The following is a 12383-nucleotide window of genomic DNA, read 5'->3' as shown; positions in this document are numbered from 1 at the left end:
TTCAATTTATATGGCACAGCTGTCTGTTTTTTTGGTCCTTAAATGAAAATTGTATTTATTTTTATCACACTTTTCGTTAACCATTTATGTTCTTTAATAGAGGGCCGACATATAAGTTTATAAGCCTTATTCTAAAATGTATACAAAAAATATTTCCTCAATCTACCCACCATACCCCATAATTTCAAAGCGAAAACAGGTTTAGACATTTTTACGTGTGTGTATACATACATACATACATATTTTGGGGTCACTTAGAAATGTCATTTTTTGAAAGAGAAACACTTTTTTTTTTCACCATTTAAAATAACATCAAATTGATCAAAAATACAGTGTAGACATTGTTAATGTTGTAAATGACTATTGTAGCTGGAAATGGCAGATTATTTTTAAATGGAATATCTACATTGGTGCACAGAGACCCATTATCAGCAACCATCACTCCTGTGTTCCAATGGCATGTTGTTAGCTAATCCAAGTTTATAATTTTAAAAGGCTAATAGGTCATTAGAAAACCCTTTTGCAATTATGTTAACACAGCTAAAAACTGTTGTGCTGATTTAAAGAAGCAATAAAACTGGCCTCCTTTGGATTAGTTGAGGTTCTGGAGCATCAGCATTTGTGACTTCGATTACAGGCTCAAAATGGCCAGCACTTTCGTCTGAAACTCGTCAGTCTATTCTTGTTCTGAGAAATGAAGGCTATTCCATGCTATTCCATGCTATTCCAGGCTATTCCAAACTGAAGATCTCGTACAACGCTGTGTACTACTCCCTTCACATAACAGTGCAAACTGGCTCTAGACAGAATAGAAAGAGGAGTGGGAGGCCCCGGTGCACAACTGAGCAAGAGGACAAGTACATTAGAGTGTCTAGTTTGAGAAACAAATGCCTCACAAGTCCTCAAATGGCAGCTTCATTAAATAGTACCTGCAAAACACCAGTCTCAACAGTGAAGAGGTGACTCAAGACACTCTGATGTAGGTCGAAACAGACAACACTCATGGATATTTAGCAACATCTAGTTAGTTGGTCTTGGCAAATTAACATTGGGTTGTTATTTTCCCTGACATGCATATGGGCCTCTTTTTACCTTGTTTTGTGTATAATTTTGACCCGGAGTCGTACAAAATTGTATGTTTCGTTACTCTGATTAATCCACAGATTTAAAAGGGAAATCTAGTTCGTTTTTTAGTAAGTTATATTTAACTTCTCCCTGTTTGTCTTTCAAGCATCCACGTGGGTTTGTATCTTCATGATGTCCAATAAGGAGGGGACTTAGTGCTAGGCTACTCAGACAATTGTTTACACGCGTGAGCGGTGTGGTTGAAATGATTCAATAACAAAGTTGAGTACTAAATGCAAGTTTGAATGATATTGGAAAATGATTGATTCAGATACAAGGCTAAAGCTTAGGTTACAAGTTATCACCTGCACTAACAAAGCCATCACCTACAGCAAGATGGTCCTGGTGCTCTTTTCACAAACACAAACAGACCCCACAAAGCTTCTGGACAGCAACACAATTAGACCCAACCAAATCACGAAAAATTAAAAAGATAATTATTTCCAACGTGTCAAGTAAAATGCTTGGAACTAGAATGCTATTTGGCCTTACCTGACCCCTGTGACAAACCCAAAATTAAGAAAAGCTTGACTAGGGCATACCTGGCTCTCAAACCCACCATTTTATAAACTCCCATTCTATATATCTATATAACAGAATCTGACTGTTGCGTTAACTTCCAATCACATCGTCGTACTACATGACGTCACCACAACAGCACCTACAGAGTCACATTTGGGCTGTCTGATTGGTCCAGAAACCGATGGGTTGGGCCAGAGCCAGAAAACATGTGGGTAAAGGGACAGTTTCAAAATTCGTCATTGGCTTTGATACTCAAATTGGTTAGATCCAATCCCTGATTACTTTGTTTTGTACAACGCCCCTTCTACCTCACGTCACCATAAATGACTACAGTTGAAGTCGGAAGTTTACATACACCTTAGCCAAATACATTTCAACTCAGTTTTTCACAATTCCTGACATTTAATCCTAATAAAAATTCCCTGTCTTAGGTCAGTTAGGATCACCACTTTATTTTAAGAATGTGAAATGTCAGAATAATAGTAGAGATAGAGCTGATGTAACTGAGTCAGGTTTGTAGGCCTCCTTGCTCACACACGGTTTTTCAGTTTTGCCCACAAATTTTCTATAGGATTGAGGTCAGGGCTTTGTGATGGCCACTCCAATACCTTGACTTTGTTGGCCTTAAGCCATTTTGCCACAACTTTGGAAGTATGCTTGGGGTCATTGTCCATTTTGGAAGACTCATTTGCGACCAAGCTTTAACTTCCTGACTGATGTCTTGAGCTGTTGCTTCAATATATCCACATAATTTTCTCCCTCATGATGCCATCTATTTTGTGAAGTGCACCAGTCCCTCCTGCAGCAAAGCACCCCCACAACATGATGCTTCCATCTCCGTGCTTCATGGTTGTGGATGGTGTTCTTCGGCTTGCAAGCCTCCTCCTTTTTCCTCCAAACATAACGATGGTCATTATGGCCAAACAGTTCTATTTTTGTTTCATCAGACCAGAGGACATTTCTCCAAAAAGTACAAGGAGGCTGGAGATTCGTGAGAAGACAACCTTTTACATAGTGACTTCGGGCTAGAAGGTCGAAGGTTTGAGACCTACTCCCTGCTGTTTCATTACATTGGTGTCAGAAGTGATCAGACCTTGCATCCACGACAGTGCGTGTGCTTGGTCAATGAGCACGTTCCTATAAGACGTAGAGTTGCAAGCTAGCGCTAGGACGCGCTCTTTCAATGGAGGGAGTAGTGTAACAACCCTGGGTTTATAAGCGCGGATATTGACTCTGTCACTTGAGCATGCTTTTGCGGCACAGTCGATTTCGGGCTAGAAGGTTGAGGGTTAGAGACCTGCTCCCTCCCTGCCTGTTTCATGTTGATAAAAGCAGTGGCATGTATTAATGGTTGCAAAGCCAGGCTTTTGACCAAGAAAAATTGACTTTTTAAAAAAAAATAATAATAATAATGTACCCTTGGTCTCAGTTTCATAATTTCCCATCAATTCGCAAGAGACTGAATGTATCTCACAAGAGAACGCATCCAAGCGAGCGAAATTGAGAGTGAGATTGCTAAGGCGAACACCGCCATGTTTAGTTTTGCCCAACCTAGGTCGAGGCACAGACACGGTCTCAATGGTGATAGCTGAGCTGACTACACTGACTGTGCTAGTGACAGACTCCACTATGCTGGCAGGCTGGCTAACAGCCTGCTGCCTGGCCTGCACCCTATTTCATTGTGGAGCTAGAGGAGTTAGAGCCCTGTCTATGTTGGTAGATAAGATGAGAGCACCCCTCCAGCTAGGATGGAGTCCGTCACTCCTCAGCAGGTCAGGCTTGGTGCTGTTTGTGGGTGAGTCCCAGAAAGAGGGCCAATTATCTACAAACTCTATCTTTTGGGAGGGGCAGAAAACAGTTTTCAACCAGCGATTGAGTTGCGAGACTCTGCTGTAGAGCTCATCACTCCCCCTAACTGGGAGGGGGCCAGAGACAATTACTCGATGCCGACACATCTTTCTAGCTGATTTACACGCAGAAGCTATGTTGCGCTTGGTGATCTCTGACTGTTTCATCCTAACATCGTTGGTGCCGACGTGGATAACAATATCTCTATACTCTCTACACTCGCCAGTTTTAGCTTTAGCCAGCACCATCTTCAGATTAGCCTTAACGTCGGTAGCCCTGCCCCCCGGTAAACAGTGTATGATCGCTGGATGATTAGTTTTAAGTCTAATACTGCGGGTAATGGAGTCGCCAATGACTAGAGTTTTCAATTTGTCAGAGCTAATGGTGGGAAGCTTCGGCGTCTCAGACCCAGTAACTCCTCTCTGTGGTTCTAAATCAATAGTTCCCAGAGGTTTTACCCACTGCTACTGCATAAACGTGAGGTTGGGGATTGGGCCTTCCTACACGTGTGTATCTGTGCTTGCAACTGTATGTTTGTGAACGGTACTGTTTGCTTGCTTGTTGCGTGTCTGTCGGTGTTCTTTGAAACATTGTTTATGTAAATCCCGGCCTCGACTCAGGGCAATGGGCCCTAAAGCTCCAGCCACTCCTTCTACTCCTTGTCTCACTCTTTCTCAAGTATTGGAGCTATGTAAACTCACATGAATTCTTTGAAGAAAGAAACCGATCTAGATCCAATCTTTTAAGTCGGGTCCTGGTCTCCTGAGTGTGCTCCCAACTGCTTACAAGCTACCAACTCCTTCACCGCCATGTCAACAGTCAGTCTGGACACATTTAATTATCAATTTATTTTGTTTTTATTGGAAAGTGGGAAAACCCGCTGTCAGCGTGTGCATCCATCTTGAATTCCATAGGGAGGTAGCTGTTTTTCATTGAACCTTGAACCGGAATGCACTTGAAACCCATGGTTTGATAAGAAACGCAGGGCATGAGAACAACTGCAATTTAAATGTGTATTTAATCATATCAAAGTACATATTTGGTGAAGGAGCCAAATTCCTGATGTTAATTTATCATATTTAACATTGGGTGTGTAGGTTTGGGAGATTGTAGATTTGTATTCTATACTCCCACAACATACTTCTCACTCATTCCTCCACAATCACATGACTTAGATGATGAACATGCATGCATTACATTTGGGTATTTTTTGTGTGTTTTGAGTGGTCTCTGGAGCTGTGCTCTGCCACTAAAGTGCTGGCTCTCCTACAGCAGAACAGGCAGACAGATGGGGCCTCTTGGTTGGTGTCACACTTTTTTTAAAAACCTTTATTTAACTAGGCAAGTCAGTTAAGAACAAATTCTTATTTACAAGGACAACCTACTGTTCCCCGGTAGGCCAACTGCCTTGTTCAGGTGCAGAACGACAGATTTGTACCTTTTCAGCTTGGGGATTCGATCCAGAGGCAGAGCGAACAGTCTATGACTTGGGTGACTGGAGTCTCTGACAATTTTATGGGCTTTCCTCTGACACCGCCTATTATATAGGTCCTGGATTGTAGGAAGCTTGGCCCCAGTGATGTACTGGGCTGTACGCACTACCCTCTGTAGGGCCTTACGGTCAGATGCCCAGCAGTTGCCATACCTGGCGGTGATGCAACTGGTCAGGATGCTCTCGATGGTGCAGCTGTAGAAATTCTTGAGGATCTGGGGACCCATGCCAAATCTTTTTAATCTCCTGAGGGGGAATAGGTTTTGTCGTGCCCTCTTCACGACGATCTTGGTGTGCTTGGACCATGTTAGTTTGTTGGTGATGTGGACGCCAAGGAACTTGAAGCTGTTAATGGGGGCCTGTTCTGTAGTCCATGATCAGCTCCTTTGTCTTGCTCATATTAAGGGAGAGGTTGTTGTCCTGGCACCACACTGCCAGGTCTCTGACCTCCCTATAGGCTGTCTCATTGTTGTCGGTAATCAGGCCTACCACTGTTGTGTCATCAGCATACTTAATGATGTTGTTGGAGTCGTGTTTGGCCACGCAGTCGTGAGTGAACAGGGAGGGCCGAAATGCACACCCCTGAGGGGCCCCAGTGTTGAGGACCAGCGTGACAGACGTTTTGTGGATCTGTTGGGGCGGTATGCGAATTGGAGTGTGTCTAGGGTATCCAGGAGGATGCTGTTGATGTGAGACATGACCAGCTTTTCAAAGCACTTCATGGCTACTTACGTGAGTGCTACGGGGCGGTAATCATTTAGGCAGGTTACCTTTGCTTCCTTGGGCACAGGGACTATGGTGGTCTGCTTGAAACGTGGATATTACAGACTCAGTCAGGGAGAGATTGAAAATGTCAGTGAAGGCACTTACCAGTTGGTCCGTGCATTTGTTGAGTACACGTCCTGGTAATCCAGCTGGCCCCACGGCTTTGTGAATGTTGTTTAAAGGTCTTGCTCACGTCGGCTACCAAGAACGTTAGACAGTGACAAAAACAGGGTTTGGGAGGTGCAGCTGAACCACCATGACATCAGGAAGCACTTGGGCTCTGGTGGTGCTGTTTTCAGGGCTTTGTAAAAGTCAGTGCCAAAAAGGTTTGAAAGGCTTTTTGGAGGTTGTGAACGAAGTCTCCTGTTGCTGTAAGTGTTTAATGTGACTCGTAACTTGAGTATGGGTTTCAATTTCTAATGGAATGGAGAAGGACGGGGGTCGGTGTCAAGGGATTATGATGGTTTAGTATGCACATTTATCATTATGATCCCTGCAGATGGAACTAACCACTAGGACTACATCTCAAATGGCAACCAATTCTAGAGGGCTCTGGTCAAAAGTAGTGTGCACTATGTAGGGATGAGGGTGCCATTTGGGGCGCACCCTGTCTGTGTGTCCCCCTAGGCTAAAGTGTGTGTCTGGGTTCACTTTCAGACTAGTAGTGTGTCTGATTATTCTCCCATGTTTTTCTCATAATATTGGCAGGAGGTTTCAGTAAAATTGTGAGGAGAACCATCGATCAGAATGTTAAGATCTGTATCTGGTTGGCTAGACATATATTTTTTATTTAACTGTGCTAAGTGTGTGTGAGACTGAACTGGAAGGCAGAAGATATGCAGAGAATCAGATGGCGCTGGAGGTATGAGAGGTGGGGCCAGGGGGTGCCTCAGCCTGGAAATGCAGAGGAGGAAGGTGGCAGGCAGAGAAAGGAGCTCCCTCTTAAATGAGAGATTGGGATGGCAACATTCATCACATACCCAATGCACCTGGATTCACGTATGCAAGGGTTGAGAGAAGGACGGGGGAGGGAATGTGTGCGTGTGTGCAGTGAATTATCATCAGTGGATCAGACACTTCACTCTATCAGCCAGATAAAGGGAAGGAGTGTGAGCTGATAGGTGGAGACTGAAGAGAGACCAATGGCAGGAGCTGATACTGAGACTGCTTTTATAACTGTATATGTTTTGTGTGTTTTGGCCCGGCTATTGTCAGACACAGCGATGGAAATGGTTGTCTATCGAGTTTAAAGACGGTTCTCTATTTTTTTTGGAAGAGTTGGTGTGAAATGTAATGCTGCACGTCTTCTCGTAGTCACGGGTCAGATGGTGTAAGACCTCAATGTTCCTCCTAGTGATGCAGCTTGACCAAGACATGAGTGCTAAGGGTGCACATAAGGGTAAGAGTCCAATGTAGACATTTTGTGTGTGTGAGTATATTGAACATTTCTTTTTCTTTCTGTTTTCCAAGGGAAAGAAGCACTCTGCATTATCCCAGTGAAGAATATCCGGGCTGTGGAGAAACTGTACGAAAGTGCCTTTAACCGCAAAAATGTAAGCAAGACTGTCTTTGTCTGATGTGGTCTGTTTAGAGCCAGGAGTTTACCCTGGCCACCTACCTGACCAGTAAACGGTCAAGCACAGTTAACCTCTGGGCCCTTGCATTAGCCTATAGTGTTTCCTGGTCAGGTCAAAATATGAGGAAAAACTCTGTTGGTTCTGTGTAAGTTGTGAGGGAAGTCCTTTGAGTTTCCGCATTGAATTTGAACAGAAACGTGAGGACTATGAGTGTCTGTTACTCAAAAGAAAATCGTAATTGTCCGCAAAGGGCAATTCATTTGCACCATATATACAGCCTGTCAGATAGTTTGTTTGTGTGTTATTGACAACCACTCTCTCCTCTCCCCTTTTTAGATGTTCCAGGTGCTCCACAGTGAGAAGCCACTGTACGTGCAGGCGGGGAACTGCGTGGAGGCCAGTGAGTGGGTGGAGGTGCTGAGCCAAGTGAGCCGCTGTAACCCGGACCGCCTGGGCACCTTCCACCCCTCGGCCCACGTGGCGGGGGCCTGGCTCTGCTGTAGGAGCCTGAGCGACAACCAGCCGGGCTGCAAGCCTTGCACACCGTGAGTACTCACCCCTGAATCTCAAACCAAGTTCTACTAGTCCCTAGGTCAGTGTTCCCCAATAACATTTTCTAAAAATCACCAGGAAATGACCTCTGTGATTTTTAATGTAATAAATCTGTTCGCCAAGTATCACCACAAATAAATAGAGGGACATACAGTGAGCTCCAAACGTACTGAGACAGTGACACGTTGTTGTTTTGTCTCTACTCCAGCACTTTGTTGTTGTTTTGTCTCTGTACTCCAGCACTTTGTTGTTGTTTTGTCTCTGTACTCCAGCACTTTGTTGTTGTTTTGTCTCTGTACTCCAGCACTTTGTTGTTGTTTTGTCTCTGTACTCCAGCACTTTGGATTTGAAATGATACAATATGAAGTTAGACTGTCGGCTTTCATTTGAGGGTATTTTCAGCACTTTGTGTATAAAGTCTCCCCATTTTTAGGGAAACAAAAAGTATTGGGCCAAATTCCCTTATGTGTATTAAAGTAGTAAAAATGTAAGTCTTTGCTCCCATAGTCATAGCACACAATGACTACATCAAGCTTGTGACTGTAAACATTTGTTGGATGCATTTGCTGTTTGTTTTATTGTAAATAAGAACATCATACATTAATGTGGAGGGGGGGGGGGGGACTGGACTGGACTATGTACAGAAAGTGTTGTAATTTCTAAACGGTTCACCCAACATGGATGAAAATACCCTCAAATGAAAGCTGACAGTCTGTTCTGTTCTCCAACACTTTGGATTTATTTACAAAAACAATAACAAAATTGTCACTGTCCCAATACTTTTGGAGCTCACTGTATGTGAACGTTTCTGAATTTAATCAATGTTTGAGATTATTCTTGGGACACGTGTACAAATGATTTATAACTATGTTCCGGCCCCCGACCGTCCGCTCAAGGAATGAATGTAATTGGTGACCTCTACCCTAGGTGCTTGTGTAGATCGGGTAGGTTTGTATAGATGGCTGTATGGTTCATTTGATTTAATTTCATTCAATTCATTGTGATGGCTAAAAATACATCTAACTGTGGATAGTAAGTCTGATTACTCCTGGGCTACAGCACCCAAATATTAGTTTATAGAACTTAAAAAGAGTTGAGCATAGAACATTTTTATATGGTTCATAGTTCTATCTTGGAATTTGCCATATTTTGTGTACTGATGCTATCCTTCCCTCTCAGATCAACACAAGTTCCTAGAAGATAGAGGCTGCTTCCTCAAATAAATTGACCGTATCAGAATCACTGCCTACTTGTATCAGACACCTGAGTCTTGTTCAATAGGGAGCACGTAGCGAAATTGGACAATTCCAGCACGTGTTATTGGATAATCCCAGGTTTTCTGTTTTCTTCCATTTGGTGCCTAATGAACATGACCCTGTCTTCTCTCCCAGTACCTTACTGGCTAACCTGCAGCTGGACATCGACTGTGACCGCGAGACAGAGAGAATCTTCTCCCTCCTCACCTCCAGCTACTCCAAGCTGCAGAAGATGGAAGGCAAGTGGGATTCTACCAGTCAATCGCCCAACTCTCACACAAATGAATATAAAAAATATTCTTATCACAATAGATTATTTCTATAGTGGCTTATTGCATGAGGCATTTTCTCTTGAACCGTACGTACCCTGCTGGCTCAGATATTTTATTTTCACATTGTCCTTTCCAGCTCAGTTCCTGCAACTATTGTGTATGACTAACCAGGCTAGTACAGCTCGGAATTGGCTTGGCTCAGTTTGGCCCTTTAGTGGGAATCTGGCAACAGTAGCTTGGTGTGATAGCCTGTGATGATGACCTCATGTATCTGTCTCCTGTGATCAGATGCGTGTGCCAGCATCGCTGTGTACCAGGGACCTCCGAGGGAGCAGGACGACTACTCCCTGTTCACCATCCAGGACCCCAAGGAGACATTCCACACAGTGCAGCAGATCACACACATCCTGGAGGAGCTGCAGAGAGAGCACGACACTCGCAGCGGCACCGCGCAGTACGGCAGCCAGTAAGTACACGCACGCACTCTCAAATATACACATACATATGTGTATACACGGACACTTTTTCACATGTACTCCCATGCACACATGGATACACACATGCGTAGACAGCCACGTAAATATTTATCCTCTTTGCTTTTCTGTGTCTTTCTAGAGAGAATCCGATAGTTGGGAAGACATCCTAACCAGTCTAGGTGGGTCTGTCTGGCCTGAGTTCAACACTGGAGCCTCAGGGTGGCACCGTCGGGATTGGTACTGAGAACGCTGCCTGCCTCCGCGAATACCAAGAACGCATTACCCCCAAGGTTGTGCTCTGCACCCCCTTCCCCGTCCACCACCGTGTGACTGGACGGACCGTCCAATAGAGGAAGTTAGAATTGTCACCTGACCCTGACCAGAAGCTCTCATTGGTTCAGAAGAGGAGACCCTTAGTTGTTTTTTAAAATTCTCTTTCCCCGCCTGTCTCCATCCCTCTCTCGTTCTCACACACCACTGCCCTAATCAGAGGAGAATGTGCTTGCTCTCGTCTTCTACTTGATTTGCACAACAAAACTCAATCATTTCATTGAAATCTCCCCTTTTTCTACAGTTCGGTGAAGACCAGACAACATCATTAGTTGGTGTGTGTGTGTGTGAATAGGCTGCTAAAAGAATCCCTTTTATACACTCAATGTTTTTGATCATCAACCATCAAGATGATGAAGCTCTCAATCTCTTGGGGCTTCACTGTTTGACGTCTGTTTACAACTAAACAGCAAGCTGATTTTGTTTATCTCATTTTCTATAAAAGGGAATTTTTCTCTCCTTCCTCCTCCTCTACCCACCTCTATAGTTTGTGCTTTGAACAAATGCAGGTGTTTCAGAGTACAGTTAAGTGGATGAAACCGATCTGCCTTATTTTTCTTAATGGATGTATGTGTAAAAGTCTCTCACATCCGTCCTCGGGTTAGGGAATAATGCCCAAGCACTTTACATATTTGGAATATTCCAGATGGCATCATTTTAGATACGTGGTATCAGTAAACCCCCCCCCCACATTGATCAGTTAAATGATCTCGTTTACGTTCTCGTTTCCATTCCTGTACGATGACGTTTATAGCATGCAGATTTTAATAGCTATTTTTCTTACACCAAAGATGAAAATTTCGTAGGATCGACTTGGGAAAAAAGGGTATAAATGTGTTTTGAATACAGACTTTTTGAAAATGGAGAGAAATGCAGGATATATTTAGTTCATGTACATTTTGGTAAATGCATTGTTCCTCCTTTTAACGATGTAGACGATTTGATTGAGTAACGTTCTAATGTTCTCTGGAAATGCAGAGGGACCGTGGTCGGTAGTCTGTGACAACCGCTTCACCATGTAGTGATGTCACTGCATATCAATCACCATAAATCACAACAAGATAGACAATCCCCTTCACTTGCCAATCTAGCCCCTTAGATAGCCATCACTGCATCACTGGCCCACATTAACTAGTAGTCAAAGCTCAGGGATGATAGACGAGTTTCCCACTAGTACACTGAACAAAAACATAAATGCAAGATGCAACAATTTCAAAGATTTTCCTGAGTTACAGTTCATATAAGGAAATCAGTCAATTGAAATGAATTCATTAGGCCCTAATTTTTGGATTTCACATGACTGGGAATACAAATATGCATCTGTTGATCACAGATACCTTTAAAAAAAAAAAAAGGTAGTTGCGTGGATCAGAAAACCAGTCCGTATCTGGTGGGACCAACATTTGCCTCATGCAGTGCGACAATTCTCCTTCACATAGAGTTGATCAGGCTGTTGATTGTGGCCTGTGGAATGTTGCCCCACTTCTCTTCAATGGCTTTATAAAGTTTCTGGATATTGGCGGGAACTGGAACACGCTGTCGTACATGTCGATCCAGAGCATCCCAAACATGCTCAATGGGTGACATGTCTGGTGAGTATGCAGGCCATGGAAGAACTGGGACATTTTCAGCTTCCAGGAAGTGTGTACAGATCCTTGCGACATGGGGCTGTGCATTATGATGCTGAAACATAAGGTGATGGCAGCGGATGAATGGCACGACAATGGGCCTCAGGATCTCGTCACAGTACCTCTGCATTAAAATTCCCATCGATAAAATGCAATTGTGTTCGTTGTCCGTAGCTTATGCCTGCCCATACCAAAACCCCACCCCCACCTGTGGCACACATTTATATCAGCAAACCACTCACCCACACGACACCATACACATGGTCTACCATCTTCCCGGTACAGTTGAATACCAGGATTCAATCCCTGAAAAGCACACTTCTCCAGTGTGCCAGTGGCCTTGGAAGATGAGCATTTGATGTCAAACCCTGGTGAGAATGAAGAGCACGCAGATGAGCTTCCATGAGATGATTTCTGACAGTTTGTGCAGAAAGTCTTAGTTGTGCAAACCCACTGTTTCATCAACTGTCTGGGTGTCTTGTCTCAGACCATCCCGCAGGTGAAGAAGCCGGGTGTGGAGGTCCTGAGCTTGCGACGTTA

At 43.8% G+C, this 12383-nt stretch overlaps 1 protein-coding gene across 1 annotated transcript in view; it reads left to right on the top strand.

Moving 5' to 3' along the window:
* rasa2 (RAS p21 protein activator 2) overlaps positions 1 to 11534 on the top strand; it is a 44423-nt gene extending 32889 nt beyond the window's left edge. The window contains exons 20-24 of the mRNA XM_021587711.2: positions 7223 to 7305; positions 7666 to 7874; positions 9273 to 9376; positions 9698 to 9875; positions 10025 to 11534. Coding sequence (XP_021443386.1) covers positions 7223 to 7305; positions 7666 to 7874; positions 9273 to 9376; positions 9698 to 9875; positions 10025 to 10055 — 605 coding nt within the window. The 3' untranslated portion in view covers positions 10056 to 11534. The remainder of the gene's footprint in view (positions 1 to 7222; positions 7306 to 7665; positions 7875 to 9272; positions 9377 to 9697; positions 9876 to 10024) is intronic.
* Positions 11535 to 12383: the final 849 nt, after the last annotated feature.

The sequence above is a fragment of the Oncorhynchus mykiss genome, chromosome 27 (genome assembly GCF_013265735.2).
Source record: "Oncorhynchus mykiss isolate Arlee chromosome 27, USDA_OmykA_1.1, whole genome shotgun sequence".
Lineage (NCBI taxonomy): Eukaryota > Metazoa > Chordata > Actinopteri > Salmoniformes > Salmonidae > Oncorhynchus > Oncorhynchus mykiss.
The sequence above is the reverse complement of the archived record's forward strand: the minus strand, read 5'-3'. Positions and strand labels throughout refer to the sequence as shown.